General features: G+C 47.0%; 1 protein-coding gene across 1 annotated transcript in view; it reads left to right on the top strand.

Annotated features, from left to right (window-relative positions):
• Positions 1 to 7,457: 7,457 nt before the first annotated feature.
• Positions 7,458 to 17,867, top strand: part of AUH (AU RNA binding methylglutaconyl-CoA hydratase) — a 246,273-nt gene continuing 235,863 nt past the window's right edge. The window contains exon 1 of the mRNA XM_075600025.1: positions 7,458 to 7,726. Within this exon, the coding sequence (XP_075456140.1) occupies positions 7,495 to 7,726 (232 nt within the window). The 5' untranslated portion in view covers positions 7,458 to 7,494. The remainder of the gene's footprint in view (positions 7,727 to 17,867) is intronic.

The following is a 17,867-nucleotide window of genomic DNA, read 5'->3' as shown; positions in this document are numbered from 1 at the left end:
CCACCTTTTCATATTGTCTAGCCAGAGCTGGGTCCTCCCTCTGCCTCTGACGGAAGTCAGGAAGATCCAGGTCTGGCAACATTCCCGTATCTATCTGTTCCCCACCCTGGTCATCCCCGGCCATGACCTGCAGTCCTTTGGGCTGACTAATGTTACCAAGAGTCCCAGCCTTTCTTAACCAGTCCTCTTTTTCCGCACGTCTCTGTTTACGTGTCTTTGGGACATGGTGTCTACGGGGGAAAATCTCTGGGGAAAAAGGGAACAAGTTTCCGGGCTTCTCCGGTACCAGAGAAGTAGGCTCCATAGGAGTAGGGGCCAACAAAGTTTCGAGGTAGGGCCAGTCTCGGCCAAGTAGAACAGGAGCAGGTAGCCAGGGAGCAACTCCCACTAGTAGGCTAGCCTCTTGATCCTGGATACGCAGTAGAACGTTCGCCGTTGGTTATCTCTTTGTATCCCCATGGATACACTCGATATTCCAAGGAGAGTCATAAGATAGTCTATTGCTTGGAATTAGGCCCTCTAGGATCAAGGTTTTTCCAGAGCCCGAGTCCAGCATGGCGTTTACTTTTGTCCCCTCCAGAGATGCTGGGACTAACCACGGATTGTGGTCCCCTCGGAGACAAGCTGTGGCAGTGGTTCTGCCATATGAACAGTCCATCTCATCATATCCTGAGTCTGCCAACTCGGTCGTCAGCGGAAGCTCTCGACGGGGCTCGGTGCTTGGACCTCTCCGCTGTTGGATGGGATCCTCCCTTCTGCTTGGTGGGGGTATCCTCTCTACCGGATGGGTGACAGGAGTCCAGGTTCTCGGGGAATACTGTGGGTGGCAGCCTCCCTTGGGTGATCCAATGGCCTCGGACCCGGGACGGGCGTCTCTGCGGGAGTTTGTACCAGGAACCCTCCGAGATGGGAAAGGGTCTTCCGATCAGGTTGACTGGATCTCCCGAGCTGGTGGGTTGTAGACCCCTCGATTGTCTGCTCTCCTGCCTCTAGCATCACCGGAAGCAACTGGTGTTTGCACGGACCGTTCCCAGCTATCCTGTTGGGTGTCGTCGCCAAGGAAGTTTTCCACCAAATGGACCGCTGAATCCAGGGAAAATGCAGCGTGTCTTTTTACCCAGGAGCGGGAGGAGGGGGGCAGTATCTGTATGAACTGTTCGAGCACAAACTGTTCAAGGATTTCTGCCTTGGTATGCTTCTCCGGTTGTATCCACCTGGTACATAAGTCTACTAAGCGGTGGACTACGACCCGGGGTCTGTCTCTGTTTGTATATTTGACTGTCCGGAACCGCTGTCGGTAGGTTTCTGGAGTGAGGCCTAGGCGATCCAGAATAGCAGCTTTTAGTTGCTGATAGTCCATGGCCTCGTCTGCTGGAAGAGCCTGGTAGGCTGCCTGAGCTTCTCCTATGAGGAGTGGAGCCAGAGTCGTTACCCAGCGATCAACTGTCCAGCCGTGGGCCGTGGCTCCCCTTCCAAAAGTGAGGAGAAATGCCTCTGGGTCTTCGGTTGGCTTCATTTTAGACAGCATCACCGGTGGGTTATTTGGAATTACTGGTCTGCCTTCGACTAGCAGTTGGAGTAGCTTTTCCTCCCGCCGGGCCTGTCGCTCATCTTGCTGGGCCTGTCACTCAGCTTGTTTCTCTGCTAGCTGGAGCTGTTGCTCAAGGAACTGAGAAAAAAATTTCTCCATTTTTTTTTTTTTTGTGTGTGTGGCCCTTCAGATACAGGGCCCGTCCGTCATCCCACTTCTGACACCACCTGTGGCAGGATGGCCTGTAGCCGAGGTCAGGGAACAGTCCACACGTGTAGTTTCAGGATAAATGAAAACATTCAGTGGCTTTATTTCTCCACAGCAACATAACATGCGGGTACACTGTCCCTTTAAACAAATAAATCCTGCTCCACGTTGGGAGAAAAACTGACTAACACAGCAGACTTATCTAGCAGGCTGGCTGGCTAAATCATAACCAAACCTTAAGAGTCTTTTAAGCAGTCATGAAAACAAATGAAACAAATCTTACTTTGGCTGCAGTAAGTATTGTGCTGTATCCGTCTGGCTAGCAGCACAGATATCCATGTGCTCTGGTCTGAGAGAGCCAGCTACTGCTAGTCACAAGATCCTTATCTACCTTGCTGGCTCTCAGGTGTCAGCTTACTTCCTGACTCCTAACTTCCACCTGAGTTAACCCTTATGAGTGCTGGATGAAGCACTCAGACATATGTCTCCCAGGCGTAACTGATAGGAGTTGACTTCACTCTGTCACAGGGAGGAAGGACTCAGGCCCCCCCACAGCACATATAGACTGTGGAAATAAAGGGGTACAGTTACATTACATTATGTTGCAAATCTCGGTAATTTGTTGCACATAAGGGTAATATTTTACAGCAACATTAAGAACATAAATAAGATTAATTATTGATGTAAAGTTAATCTACACAAAGGTGATGCGAAATGTTTATTGTTGCATTTTCTTAACACTTTGATAAATGACCGACGTGGTTTGACATTGGACACATCACTTAATCTAAGTGTCTCAGTTTACTCAACTATAGCGGAATAATATCAGTGATAATACTGATATGATCATGATAGTGTGTTTTCCGCTTAGAAGGCTGTCATACACTCCAAAATGAGACAACTGAGCTATCAAATATTAGTATCCCCCAGGCAGGTAATGTAACCTTGTGCCTGTAAGATGTTCCTTATGCCTGGGGACGGCTGGGCACTAAACTGTTTCTTAATGTATGAGAAGGTGTGCCCCCAAAGGCCCCGGTGGACTAGGCCTGAATTATGTTCCGGACACTTGAAATGTATTCCCCATATTCGTACTGTATGCCTATGGCTGTAATGTCGTTCCTATGCTTGTAATACATTTCCCTATGCCTGGACTGTATTCCCCATGCATGCAATGTGTCCTGCAGCTTCTATGTGTCCAGAGCTTGTATCCGGAGTCCCCACGTAAGAAATAGGATGTCCATGTATGTGCATGTTGCTTTGGCTTGTCCGGGCCGTGTGCTACATCGTTTCACAATGGGGAACCTGGGCAGGTGTAAAATCCTTTGTAGTTCAGCAGATCCATAGGCGCCCTGCTAATAAGTAATGGGGTATAACTGTCTCTTTGTCCCAGGACCTTGTGTCCCTGGGTACGTATGCTCAGACCTGTGTCCCGTGTGATTGGGTTACAAGCGTACCTTCTGCCTTTGGAAAAACGGTGTGCTGTACTATCTGGATGCAAGCCTGCATGTCTTTTTCAAAACTGTGCCTAATCGCGAAAAAAACACTTTTTGCTCCAAACTTAAGAAGATTACAGGAAGCAGCACGTTTTACCTATCAGGAATATGTGTTCCCAGCTGTCCCGTGTGCCGAGACAGCATCGTTATACTTTTATGGACTTTGTAAAGATTCTGCTACCTCGTGCAAAAGAAACACTTTTTGTTCCGGAACTACAGTAAAAGGACTCCAGGAGGTAAATTAGCTACGGCAGTACTTTGCACCTAGAAAAATTAGATGTTCTCTGTTGTCCCGTTGTGCCGCTACTTATCATTGTGTGTATATGTATTGTGTAATTTTACTGTTAGTTCCGTTTAAATAAACTCCGGTTTGTCAAACCATTGTACAGTATTCTGTCTGGCGATTCAAAGATTCTCAGTAGTCTGATCGACTCCATCGTCACATGCTTTATTTTTTTAAAGTTTTAATGTCTGTGCATCAACAGAGGTGTCAACTTCTGGGTACAGAAAACCAGTGATACCTGGGAAGTTTATTTTATTTTAAATGTAATTTTATTTGAATGCCAAAAAAAAGTTTTTTTTAGTTGTGAGACTCCACTGCTGTTTATAAAACTGTTGATACTAAAAATCAGTGAGAATTACTCAAATCAGTGACTCACTAAAAATCAGTGAGTCTGCGTAAATGTTTTTATGAAGTTGAAACTTGCAAAGTACCTCCATATGTCTTTTAACAAAAGAGATTAATGGTACAACTTCAGATACAACAGGTTATGTGTTACCAAAGAAGGAATGCTTGAGACACATGTCTAGGTTTATGAAACAAAGCTGTCTTTCTGTTTTTACTTTGCTGACTTGGCAATGGAAAAAAAAAATACTTAACCTGATGAACCAATCAACGTGCCGCGATTTGGAAAACTGAACGGTCTCCCAAAGCTCTGACTCATGCTATAAGCATCAGTGTAAAGGGAGAGGTCTGCTAAAGGGCTAATATTACAAAAAAACCTATGTCAAAAGAACAATTCAGGTTGCTTTTACCAGATCAAAACGTAAAATATGAACTGGCGACAGGACACGTTTTAACAGGCCCAGTGTCATAGACGGTTATTCATTAAACTGCAATAGTGCCAGCTGGGGAGCTTTCGCATGGAAACTCTCATTGACTTCAAATGTAGTCATGTGAGGGCTAGTGTAAAACTCACATGGTCTGACAAGCCCCGCTGCTGATATGAATGAAAGAAGTCCTTCTTTTCTGTTCTAATTGCGTCCATAGCGTCCTGAGAGCAAGAGAAGACCTCTTCTAGTAATGGGCAAGGAACGGATTACATCCAAATGGACGGCATAAACAAAGCGCAGCCAAGGTGCAAGACGGTTGCCGTGCTTTGGCAGGGACGGCTTGATGGGGCGATGCCATCAGTGCAGTCACACCGAGCCCCGTGATTACAGAGGCCCTGCACCCTTCAATCCCTCCAATCGCCCGCGACGCACTGACGTCGACGTCACGGTGCCGACGTCACGGCGCCGTGACGTCGACACTGCTGTGCTGTGATTGGAGGTTTTCAGCCGACAGCGCGCTGAAAAACAGTTTGGCACTCGGCTGAAACCGCCATCTCGTTAGCACGCCTGCGGACGCTCGCGTGAGCCCCCTCTCAAGGCATCTTCATTGAGGATGCAGGGGCTCAGCGCGGAGCGTCCGCACGCCTCAGCACGGCCTGTCCGTCTATGGACTCGGCCTAAGTTTTAAGCCGGCTCTGCTTTCCAAGTGTGGCACCGACTCCTCTGCAAATACATTTTGAGTGCTATGTATCAATGCAAATGCAGTGTAATTCTAGGACAAAACAAACTGCTCCAAATGTATCAATTTCAAATTCCTGTTGGTTTCTATGAGATGTATTTTCTTTGCTATGTAAAGTTGGGATGGAAAGAATACTGAAGCGCACTTCATATGTATATGTATAGTTGAGATACAATGTTTCCCATATATATATATATATATATATATATATATATATATATATATATATATATATATATATATAAAAAAATATATATATATATATATATATATATATATATACACACATATATGATCTCTCTCTGTGTATGTGTGTTTGCTGCCTGTACACACGCACACGTTGCACAGAGGTATTGCACCACCACTCTCTGTATATGTGTGTTTGCTGCCTGTACACATGTTGCACAGAGGCATTGCACCACCACTCTCTGTATATGTGTGTTTGCTGCCTGTACACATGTTGCACAGAGGCATTGCACACCACTCTCTGTATATGTTTGCTGCCTGTACACATGTTGCACAGAGGCATTGCACCACCACTCTCTGTATATGTGTGTTTGCTGCCTGTACACATGTTGCACAGAGGCATTGCACCACCACTCTCTGTATATGTGTGTTTGCTGCCTGTACACATGTTGCACAGAGGCATTGCACACCACTCTCTGTATATGTTTGCTGCCTGTACACATGTTGCACAGAGGCATTGCACCACCACTCGCTGTATATGTGTGTTTGCTGCCTGCACAAATGTTGCACACAGGCATTGCACCACCACTCTCTGTATATGTTTGCTGCCCGTACACATGTTGCACAGAGGCATTGCACACCACTCTCTGTATATGTGTCTATGCTGCCTGTACACATGTTGCACAGAGGCATTGCACCACCACTCTCTGTATATGTGTGTTTGCTGCCTGTACACATGTTGCACGGAGGCATTGCACCACCACTCTCTGTATATGTGTGTTTGCTGCCTGTACACATGTTGCACGGAGGCATTGCACCACCACTCTCTGTATATGTGTGTTTGCTGCCTGTACACATGTTGCACGGAGGCATTGCACCATCACTCTCTGTATATGTGTGTTTGCTGCCTGTACACATGTTGCACGGAAGCATTGCACCATCACTCTCTGTATATGTGTGTTTGCTGCCTGTACACATGTTGCACAGAGGCATTGCACACCACTCTCTGTATATGTTTGCTGCCTGTACACATGTTGCACAGAGGCATTGCACCACCACTCTCTGTATATGTGTGTATGCTGCCTGTACACATGTTGCACACAGGCATTGCACCACCACTCTCTGTATATGTATGTTTGCTGCCTGTACACATGTTGCACAGAGGCATTGCACCACCACTCTCTGTATATGTGTGTTTGCTGCCTGTACACATGTTGCACAGAGGCATTGCACACCACTCTCTGTATATGTTTGCTGCCTGTACACATGTTGCACAGAGGCATTGCACCACCACTCTCTGTATATGTGTGTTTGCTGCCTGTACACATGTTGCACGGAGGCATTGCACCATCACTCTCTGTATATGTGTGTTTGCTGCCTGTACACATGTTGCACGGAAGCATTGCACCATCACTCTCTGTATATGTGTGTTTGCTGCCTGTACACATGTTGCACGGAGGCATTGCACCACCACTCTCTGTATATGTGTCTATGCTGCCTGTACACATGTTGCACGGAGGCATTGCACCACCACTCTCTGTATATGTGTCTATGCTGCCTGTACACATGTTGCACAGAGGCATTGCACCACCACTCTCTGTATATGTGTGTTTGCTGCCTGTACACATGTTGCACAGAGGCATTGCACACCACTCTCTGTATATGTGTCTATGCTGCCTGTACACATGTTGCACAGAGGCATTGCACCACCACTCTCTGTATATGTGTGTATGCTGCCTGTACACATGTTGCACAGAGGCATTGCACCACCACTCTCTGTATATGTGTCTATGCTGCCTGTACACATGTTGCACGGAGGCATTGCACCACCACTCTCTGTATATGTGTCTATGCTGCCTGTACACATGTTGCACAGAGGCATTGCACCACCACTCTCTGTATATGTGTGTTTGCTGCCTGTACACATGTTGCACAGAGGCATTGCACACCACTCTCTGTATATGTGTCTATGCTGCCTGTACACATGTTGCACAGAGGCATTGCACCACCACTCTCTGTATATGTGTGTATGCTGCCTGTACACATGTTGCACAGAGGCATTGCACCACCACTCTCTGTATATGTGTCTATGCTGCCTGTACACATGTTGCACAGAGGCATTGCACCATCACTCTGCAGCTCTGCACCTGCTGAAGTGAAACCAGCGCAGCCTTCTATTTTTTTTTGTCTTGTTTCAAACAAGCTTTATTAACAGTGATGCGTGAACACGGCAGCAGCGCCTGCTGAACTGAAGGCAGCGGTGGTGTTCCCGTGACGTCAGCAGCATGGCGGCTCTGGCTAGGTTGAGGGTCCTGAGCTGCGGCGGGGCCGGGCTGGCGGTGCGTGCCACCTCTTGGCTGCTCTCCCGCGCACTGGCACGCGCTGGCGGCAGCTGGGTGGCACGAGAGCAGAGGCTGGTGGCGGTGCAGGGGTCCGGCCAGGGGGGGCGCTGCTACAGCTCGGAGGTGAAGGGCGAGGACGAGCTGAGGGTCCGGTACCTGGAGGGAGAGGAGCAAGGTAACCGCGTGACGTCACTCGCCGCGTCACTGATCTCCTGCAGGTTGCAGAGCATCATAATCATTAGACGTCATTATTACTAATACTGCTGCTGTGCATGGGTTTATATTAAAAGTGACCAGTTTCAATGTAGCAGGTGAATATTATGCATCCAAACCACAAATTCAGAGCAATATTATTAATAATAGCAACAATGCTATGGGTGATAATATATATATATATATATATTAACACACACACACACACACACACACACTTTAAGTTATGGTGGGTGAAAAAGGCTATATATATATACACACACACACACACACACACACACACACACACATGTAGAGGTATCAGTACCGTGTTAGCCGAGCTTCAATAATAAAAAAATAAATAGATGATACCGTTCTGTGGCTAACGAAATGCTTTTATTTGTGCGAGCTTTCGAGATACACTGATCTCTTCTTCTTCTCTTGTAACATCGCCGGAAGAAGAGATCAGTGTATCTCGAAAGCTCGCACAAATAAAAGCATTTCGTTAGCCACAGAACGGTATCATCTATTTATTTTTTGATATATATATATATATATATATATATTTTTTTTTACAAGAAACAAACAGCGTAACTTCAAACAATGATCTAAACCAGTATAAAAATTCCTCTTGCAATACTCCACACAAAAAAAGAGGTGTTAACCCTTTAAATCTAACTTTCCCTACTTAGCCTGCTGCCACTTACTGTAGGTCCGCGGCTCCACAGATGCCACAAAAATGAATGCCAGAAGAATGACTTAGGCGCAAAACATTAGGGAAGAGAAGACAAAAGGAGAACAATCATAGGGTAGTGTATTCAGACAATTTGCATCTAGTAGATGGTAAGCTATGCACTCACAATTATGTTGACAAATAAAAGCCTTTATCCACCATTGGGACACAGGAACTCCATTGAAGTTTTCTTTAAATCAGCAAAGATCCCCCACACTCTCCAACAGTTTCAGCAACAGGATCCCATGATTGGAATAATTAACCTGGACACACAGCCTCCGTCTCAAGGACAGATCCCATGTAAGGGGTAAGGCAGGAAAAAAACCAATATAGTGTAAAATCGTTTTAATAAAAGTACATTTAAGATACCTCACAGGTAGTACACTCACACTCTTTGAGTAAAAAATGCGCAGTTGAGAGCTTTACAGTTGAGTCTCTCACACTCAATGCTGCTCCGATACCGGCGTCTGTATTCACCCGCGATCACTTCTGCGTCACAGTCTCGCGAGATCGCGGCTCTGCTGTGGAACCCGGCTCTGTGATGGAATTCAGTTGTCAGACCCTATCAAAATTGCTTGTAATTATCCTGCTTGCCTCTATTCTTATCCACACTTTCTCTCTCTCCCCCAGTATCCCTCCCCCTCCCCACCTTTCTTTGACACTGTCCCCTGGCTTCAAACACATTTAAAACCCTACCTTATCTACAGTAAATATCTGTTGTTTTTTTTCCCCTCTCTCTACACTGTTTTAGCCATTGAATCCTTTGTATATCAGTAATGCTTGACCTGAAGAAGAGAGGATAACTCTCGAAAGCTTGTCCTATGACATAAATTGTTAGTCCAATAAAAAAGGTATCACCTAATACTGAAGAACACACACACACACATATATATATATATATATATATATATATATATATACAAATGTAAATACAACTGTATGCTCATCTGCATGTCTTAGGCAGGTCTGCAAACCCCGCCTTTCCCCATTATCACCCAGCAGACAGCACTTCCACTGCATCAAGGGATTCTGGGAAATGCATGGTCACAGCTTTGAGCACAGCCAGGGTTAAGGTGCATACCCAGAAAACCACCCACATACAGCTTTTTTTTTTTTTTTTTTTTTTGTAGCCCGGGCGGTGAAAAAAAGTGATCCACCTCTGAATCCGTGCTCATGGTCCAGTGAGACCAGGTGCTCAAAACTTGTGACAAAGTCCGCTCCGGAGAGTAGGCCAGTCCATGCCATAGACAGTCCTCTTAAGCCGAAGCCTGGGAGTCCTGCTGTTACATGACGTCTTCGACGTCCTTCTCGTTCCCTCCCCGTGCAGTAGGCGCAGCAGGAGGGTCCAAGACTTTAGGGTGTTCGGCTGACGCCTACTAACCCACCGCAATCTTCCCCCGAAGGGATGGCGACTACTAGCCAGCACTCAGTCTTTGCTCTCCGGAGAGAGGGGTGACGATAACCCAACACCAACGAAACATCAAAAATCCATAGTGCAAGTGCTCCTGTGCGCTGTGTGATGCAGTGCAGGAAGTGCTCTGACAGACGACACAAAAAGGTGTGCACGAGTGCACGCCCGGCCCCGTGCAAAGCCAGGCGGTGACAAAAATAATTGGCTTGTCCCCTCAGCGGAAGGCAATAAGGGGGGCCAAGTGCGGGAAAAATAGGGGTGCGAATAATCAGTGCTCGTGCCAAGTGCTCTTGAAGTGGAGGTTGCAAATCCTCAACCTCCACAACCCGAAGGTGCAGTAAGTGGTACTGCCCCAGGTTAACCACTCCTGGGGTGCAGAGAAAATAGGCCCGGGCTACTTTGCATCCGCATTCTCAGGCCATGACCAGAGGACCAGGTGTAGTCTGGAGAATCTGTCCTTCACAGGACAGACACTACACTTGATCTTAGCCAAAAGGCCGAGAACCACCCACAGACAGCTGTTTCGACCTTGATGGGTCTCATCAGTGTGGGGTTGATTAACTGGGTATGCAAAGAAGCTAAAGGATGGGCCAACCATAATACTGAGTTAAGTTATGGTGAGTAAAAAAAGTGACAAAAACCCTCCACAGCAAAGCAAATATGCAAATGTAAATACAACTGTATGCTCATCTGCATGTCTTAGGCAGGTCTGCAACCCCACCTTTCCCCATTATCACCCAGCACACAGCACTTCCACTGCAGCAAGGGATTCTGCAAATGAGCACACAGTGTCACTTTTTGCCTCAAAAACCATTTTTAACATGGTTCCCTACAGGCTTAAGCTTGCTGCATGGTCACAGCTTTGAGCACAGCCAGGGTTAAGGTGCATACCCAGAAAACCACCCACAGACAGCTGTTTCGGCCTTAATGGGTCTCATCAGTGTGGGGTTGATTAACTGGGTATGCAAAGAAGGTAACACACACACACACACACACACACACACACACACTGTAAATATTACTGTATGCTCATTTGCATGTCTCAGACAGGTCTGCAACCCTGTCTTTCCCCATTATCACCCAGTATACAGCGCTTCCACTGCAGCAAGGGATTCTGGGAAATGACATGCAAATGAGCACTCAGTGCCACCTTTTGTCTCAAGCTCGTATTACACAAGCAAATCCTCAAGCCAATGCATGCTGTTTTAAACACAGCTTTTAGACAGAGGCTGGGATGAGATGCAAAGCCATTAAACCCACTCACATACATGTTTCAACCTTGATGGGTATCATCAGTGTGAGGTTGGTTGTAATGGCTAAGGCTAAGGCCCCGCTCCCAGAGTCAGCGCACCCGCACTGCAGACAGGCGGTGCGCTGAGATACACAGACCGCGATATGCGGTCTGTAGGGAGCGGGAGGTGGGCGGGAGTGGGAGGTTTGACAGGGAGGGGGGGCGTGGCTTGAGCGGAGGGACCCGCTACTCTCCCCCCCCTCCCTCCACGGGAGTGCCTTATTGCTTGAACATTCATGTACCTACAGTATCCTGGTGATTTCTCAATAGTCTACAAATCCCAATATCTTCCTCCTGTACTTGTTCCTTTTCTGTTTATTATTTCCGGGTGTGCCAGTCAGTGGTTAGACCAAACCCTTATCCGTGTGTCCGTCCCAACGTCCCACCTGCTAAGTATTAAAATACTTTCACTACAAGTCAGCTAGTGAGACCTCAAACAAGTCCCTCCATCCCGCCTTCCAGCAGAGATCCCTCCTTCTCCCCCCTCAGCACTCTACTCTCACTCGGCTCACAAAACACACACGCGCACACACAGGCAGGCACTCACGCACCCATACACACACACACAGACAGAGGCAGGCACTCACGCACTCAGGCACACACATACACACACAGACAGGCACGCACGCACTCAGACACACACACAGACAGGCACTCACCTGCTTTCACTCCACACTCCTCCCCGCTCCCCGAAGCCTCTCCTCCCGAAGCCTCCCCTCCCCATTGGCTCACAGCCACACCACGTGACGCGTCAACGCTAGGAAATACCATTCTCTTGTGTCTCCTAGCGGCTGACGCGCCACAGCGTGTAGTCAGCTGTGCCGCCAGGGGGGACCGGCTCGCGAGGATTCCCCTGCTGGTGGGGAACTCGCGACATGGCCGCCCGCGCCAACGAGCGCAGCGGGACCGAGGCCTAAGCTGTGGAGGGTTTTTGTCACTTTTTTTACCCACCATAACCTTTTGTATTCTTAGTCCCCTTGGAATTCTCAATGATTTAATATAGTTTTCGATGGTAACAATATCCCACCAGAGGCGTGTGTCGAGTATTAATATCTTCTCTAAACGAGATAATTGATCTTTTAGATCAATTAGCATCCAATGTATTTTCAAATACTCTTTGTGCTTTTTTCAATCTGATTGTGTTGTCAGAACAATTGAAAGCAAAATTAGAGCCGCCTTGAGGGAGTTCCTCCTGTCCATTATCAGTATGTTCCATAATGTCAATTAAATTGCTTAACAAGCTATAAAAAAAATACTTTGATTGATACAGATGTTAACAAGATATACAATCTTCAGCCATAAAAAAAAGTAGATGAATAATGTCAGTGGCCCCTCTAATGGATCATAGATAAAGCAGTAATGGTCAAATGAAGGAGCTGCCAGTAGTAAAGGTCAGACATGAATATAGTGGATCTGGTGCTCAAACAATCAGTTGTCCCATATAGTAGATAAACAGTCCATTATATTGGAAAAATGCCTCCCTTTAACTTAAATATTGAAATCCAATATAGAGTGCAGGGAGAATGGGGCCGTGTGTCTCCCGTGTGTTAGGCAAACAAATCCTTGCTGACACACTAATAAATCTCCACAATAACGCACAATGTGGCATATATGCTACATAGAATAATAATAATAAAGTAACTCACTGCAGAGTCCTGTTGAATCCTGCAGGAGGTCCAGGGATGTGCATCCGCTGTGGGAGAGTATCAGGATCAAGGATAGAACAAACCGGAGCACTATCCAAAGAAATAAGGATCCAGAGGGGGCTACCTCATAAAAAAGACTCTATTGGATCATACAAAAACAACGAACACCTAAAGAGGTGGGGGACGTGTTTCACGCCTAAAGCGCTTCATCATGATGTGAACAAGTGTTACAAACGGGCATATTTCAATGCTAGCGCGAGCATGACGTCAGGCGCTATGCCCAATCTGTCTCATGTTCCTCCTCAAGCTGTAAGGAAGCGTGAGTTCCTATTGGTTCAAGCAATTTGAAAAAATAAAACTTTATTTATAAACAGGAACTGAATTAGACCAACGTCATACCCAAGCCTATGTTTGGGAACGCGCTCACCTCATGGGCGCTCAACACCTGATCCATCCAAACTTTATAACTATTTAAATACATTATAGACAGATCAACCCATAGGCAACCAGAGTATTATAGAATAAGATCACAGAGCTAAACAGGTAGCCATCTGATCTATATCCAACCAAAACCACATAAAAAACAATCTAAATGACATGGCAAGTAAAGAAAGAAAAGGGAGGAAATAGGAAAGGAATAAATAAACTTTATAAATTGTTTGACAGTATGTGGGCCGCACCACTAGGTGTCTAAAGCTAAGAATTATGCAACACGTGAGGTTCATAAATAAAAAGGATCTAAATCATCCTGTCCCTAAACACTGTACCAACTGTGAAAGAGGAGATGCTAGATACCTAAAATGTAATGGCATGGAGTATGTTCCCTCTCTGGTGAGAGGGGAGGGAGGGGAGGCCTGATAGAGTCATAAGCTGAAGGTCAGGGCTGGCAGCAGAGTTGCGTAATCGGTGTGGATGCAGAGGTCGGGGCGGGCTGAAATCAAAGGTTAGTCTACGTACGTGAGCCGGGTCTGGTAATGTGAAGACAATAGGAAAGCGCGTTGCATGTACACCGCAGGAAACTGGAACTTTGCTCGGCAACTTCCTGCTAACAGGGCTGTCCTTTTAAAGGAAGTTGCCAAGAGCAGAAATGGACGATCCAGCCACAGAGGGTGAGCAAGAGCAAAATCCTGAACCAGAATATGAAAACCCGGAAAGGATTTTGCCAAACCTCATAGAATCTCCCTGATGAGCTTATTGTTAGACCGAGGTATATGTAGCTCGCTGTCCCAGAATATTGTCTTTTTCTCTCTCCCCTCCTACCTCTCCTCCATCCTCCCCTCGCCCTCTTTCCCTCCCTCATGTGGGACCGGGACGTACTTTTATCTGTCTTTAAACAGCGGATGAGACTACTGCATCAGTGAAACACATTAAGTAGATAAGTAAAAAAAATTTGAGCGCAAATACCGTAATAAATAATGAGATCAAATAGATTAAAGCAAAAGAAATATATAAATACTGTCCTGCAATTGGTGCTGCTTCTGAAGTGGATTCAGTCCAAGTCCACAGAGGCGATGAGAGCAAAAGATAAATAGAGCACTCCCATCCAGGTAGGTACTGTATATATTTAAAAGAAAAAATACAATAGTGCAATAGAGTAAAAAAAAGGGTAAAAACCCCAATGGAATATAGCAGTAATCCTACTCACATTTATTGTGAGTAAATGAGAGCCTTTTGGTTATTAGGAGTAACCAACTTGGGTCGTAGTTCGTCAGCACAGTAGACAGGAGAATCCCAAAAAATAAAGGAGAGGACACAAAGGATAGTGCAGATTGCTTTATAGTAATATAGTATTAAAAAACAGTAACACTCATAAGCAGAGTTAAAATGTAGGCAGTGGGACCACCAAGGGTCAAGGAGTGATGGAAAGTCCAATGGAACCTCTTCTCTCAGGGAGACACCGTGGCAGCCGTCCACAGCAAGTCACTGGAACAGGGGAATCAAACTGTAACGCTCGGCCTGCCCACAAGCCAGACGAGACCCCGGGACTGAGGTGGAAAGGACAAATACCACACACCTAACAGTAAACGGGGGCGCGGCCGGAGTGTGGAAGTAGCGTAGCTTGTCCAGGGAACAAAAATAGAATTAGTTCGGTACTTGCCAAATCCGACGTAGAAGGGTTAAGTCTGTAAGCCAATGGTCTAGGAGTAGAGAGAGGAGCGTGGTAGAGTGTCCGTAAGCCTGGTCGAGGAGAGGCGAGAGCTGCTTCGTAGAGGTCCGTTTGCCGAGTCCAAGGGATAGAGAAGACAGCGAGGTTGAGGGTCAAAAGCCAAATCCGAGGGGTCCAGAGAGCAGCGTGGTCTAAGTCCAAAGCCAAGGTCGAAATCCAGGGAGGTCAGCAGAGTATCCAGGGACAGGAGCAGGGACTGAAACACAAGAGAGCCAAGCAGAAGCAGACAGCACCAAGGCACAGTAGCTATGCAGAGCACTGAAGGAATGGGGAGACCAGGCTAAATAGTGGTCTGGGGCCTATCAGGGGAAATGGAGGAGCGGAGGTGCGGTCCAGGGGTTAACCCTGATAGGAGAGAGAAGCCTGGGGGTGGACCCGGTCGAGCTGGGGCTGGAAAGCGCACTGGTGCGCATGCCTGAATGGAGGAAGCGGGACCAGGCTCCGGACACCAGGTAAGAGAGGCTTGGGTCCGCACGGGCCTGTAAGGATGACGCGCGCGACCCGGAAGTGAGGGAGCAGCCGCGTGGGTGAAGCTGACGGCAGAGGAACGCTGCCAGGGGGTTCGGGGCAGCGGAGGAAGAAGGTAAGGGGGCGCCGAGAGCGGGAGTCTTCGCAGCGCGGGACCTTACAGTATCCCCCCCCCCTTGAGGGTTGGACTCCGGACGATCCATCCAAGGTCTGAGGGGAAATTTTTGGTGGATTCGTTTAAGTAGGGACGGAGCGTGGAGATCAGCATGCGAGACCCAAGAACGATCCTGAGGTCCGTATCCTTTCCAGTGGACCAAAAACTGGAGCTTGCCCCTGGAGATGCGAGAGTCAATAATGGACTGAATTTCGAAGTCCTGTTGTCCTGGTACAATGGTGGGAGGAGGTCGAAGTGAAGGATGAGCAAAAGTTTAGGAGGCTGGGAGAAAGTTTAGGGGTTGGGGCCTTCAGTTTGGTATTTTTTGAAGAAAGCCAGACCTTCTCTCCAGTTACGAACTTATGAGCCTCCCGACGAAGCCGATCTGCCTGTCTCTTCTGTCTTAGGACAGATTCCTGTAAAGCTGTTTGAATCCTCCTCCATGAGTCCTGTAACGTGGTTACCCTAACATCTGCTGCAGGAACTCCAGAACTTGATGAATGCATAGGTAGGCGGGTAGGGTGAAATCCATAGTTTACAAAAACTGGTGATTCTTGAGTGGACTCATTCTTGAGAGAGTTAATCGCAAATTCCGCCCAAGGAAGTCATTCTGCCCAATTATCCTGAGAATTGGAAGAAAAACAACGCAAATACTGTTCGAGGGACTGGTTCATGCGTTCAGTCTGCCCATTAGTTTGGGGGTGATAGCCTGAGGAAAAAAGGACAGTAATGCCCAGTCTCTGGGAAAACGCGCGCCAGAACTTCGAAACAAATTGAGTACCACGGTCCGAGACAATGGACAGCGGAACGCCATGAATACGGAAAATCTCTTTTACAAAGATATCAGCCAGAGTACTTGAATTGGGTAAACCCTTGAGGGGAACAAAATGAGCTTGCTTGGAGAATCTGTCGATGACCACTAGGACAGTAGTCATACCGTTAGAAGGGGGAAGATCCACGATGAAGTCCATGGCAATGTGACTCCAAGGACGGTCCGGGACCGGGAGAGGTTGGAGTAGACCAGAAGGCTTTTGACGGACTGATTTATTTTGGGCGCAGACTGGACAAGAGGAGGTGAAAGTTTGAATGTCCTTTACCATATTGGGCCACCAAAAAGTTCGCCGGATCAGGTCCGTAGTCTTCTTAAAGCCGGGATGGCCGGCAGATCTGGAGGAGTGACCCCATTCAAGAATTTTAAGATGAAAACGTGGGGGTGCGTAAAGACGTCCATCAGGAACCTCTAGTCCTTCGGGGACCTGTGATTGAGACTCCAAAATTTTATCCAGTATGTCAAAGGAAGCGGCAGAGATAAACAATCGGGGGGACAGAATACACTCTGGGACGTCCTGCAACTTCTCCTCAGTGTTGAACTGACGAGACAATGCATCAGCTTTGATATTCTTAGTCCCAGGAGTATAAGAGATGATGAAGTTAAACCTTGAGAAGAACAACGCCCAACGGGCCTGACGGGGACCAAGGCGACGGGCACCCTCAATGTAAGAAAGATTTTTGTGGTCCGTGAGCATCAGAATGGGTTCCTTGGTTCCTTCTAGAAGATGTCTCCATTCTTGTAATGCCATCTTGATGGCCAACAACTCCCTATTCCCCTATTCCCCACGTCGTAATTTCTTTCTGCTGAAGAAAACTTCTTGGAAAAAAACCAGCAGGGGTGGAGTTTATCTTTGGGGGTGGTTCTTTGAGAGAGAACCGCACCGGCTCCCACATCAGAAGCATCGACTTCTAGGGTAAAGGGGAGGGTGGGGACAGGATGTCACAGAATGGGGCCCGAGACAAAGGTTCTTTTGAGAGACTCAAAGGCACGACTGGCCTCCGGCGGCCAAGAGGAATGATCGGACCCTTTTTTGGTAAGGGCCGTAATGGGTGCTACCAAAGTATAAAAACCAGCAATGAACTTCCTATAATAGTTTGCGAAGCCAAGGAAACGCTGAATCGCCTTTAAAGAGTTGGGTTGTGGCCATTCGAGTATAGATTTCAGCTTCTCCGGATCCATGGTGAACCCCTGGTCTGAAACAATGTATCCCAGGAAAGTGGTTGAGGATTGATGAAAGACACACTTCTCCATCTTGGCATAGAGCCTGTTGGTCCGTAGACGAGAGAGTACCATCTTGGTATGGAGAATGTGTTCCTCGAGGGTTTTGGAAAAGATGAGGATATCATCCAAGTAGATAATCACAAATAAATTCAAAAGATCACGGAAAACTTCATTCATAAAGTCTTGGAAAACTGCAGGGGC

This window comes from Ascaphus truei, chromosome 1 (genome assembly GCF_040206685.1).
Source record: "Ascaphus truei isolate aAscTru1 chromosome 1, aAscTru1.hap1, whole genome shotgun sequence".
Taxonomy (NCBI): domain Eukaryota; kingdom Metazoa; phylum Chordata; class Amphibia; order Anura; family Ascaphidae; genus Ascaphus; species Ascaphus truei.
This window is presented reverse-complemented; position numbering and strand designations above follow the sequence as displayed.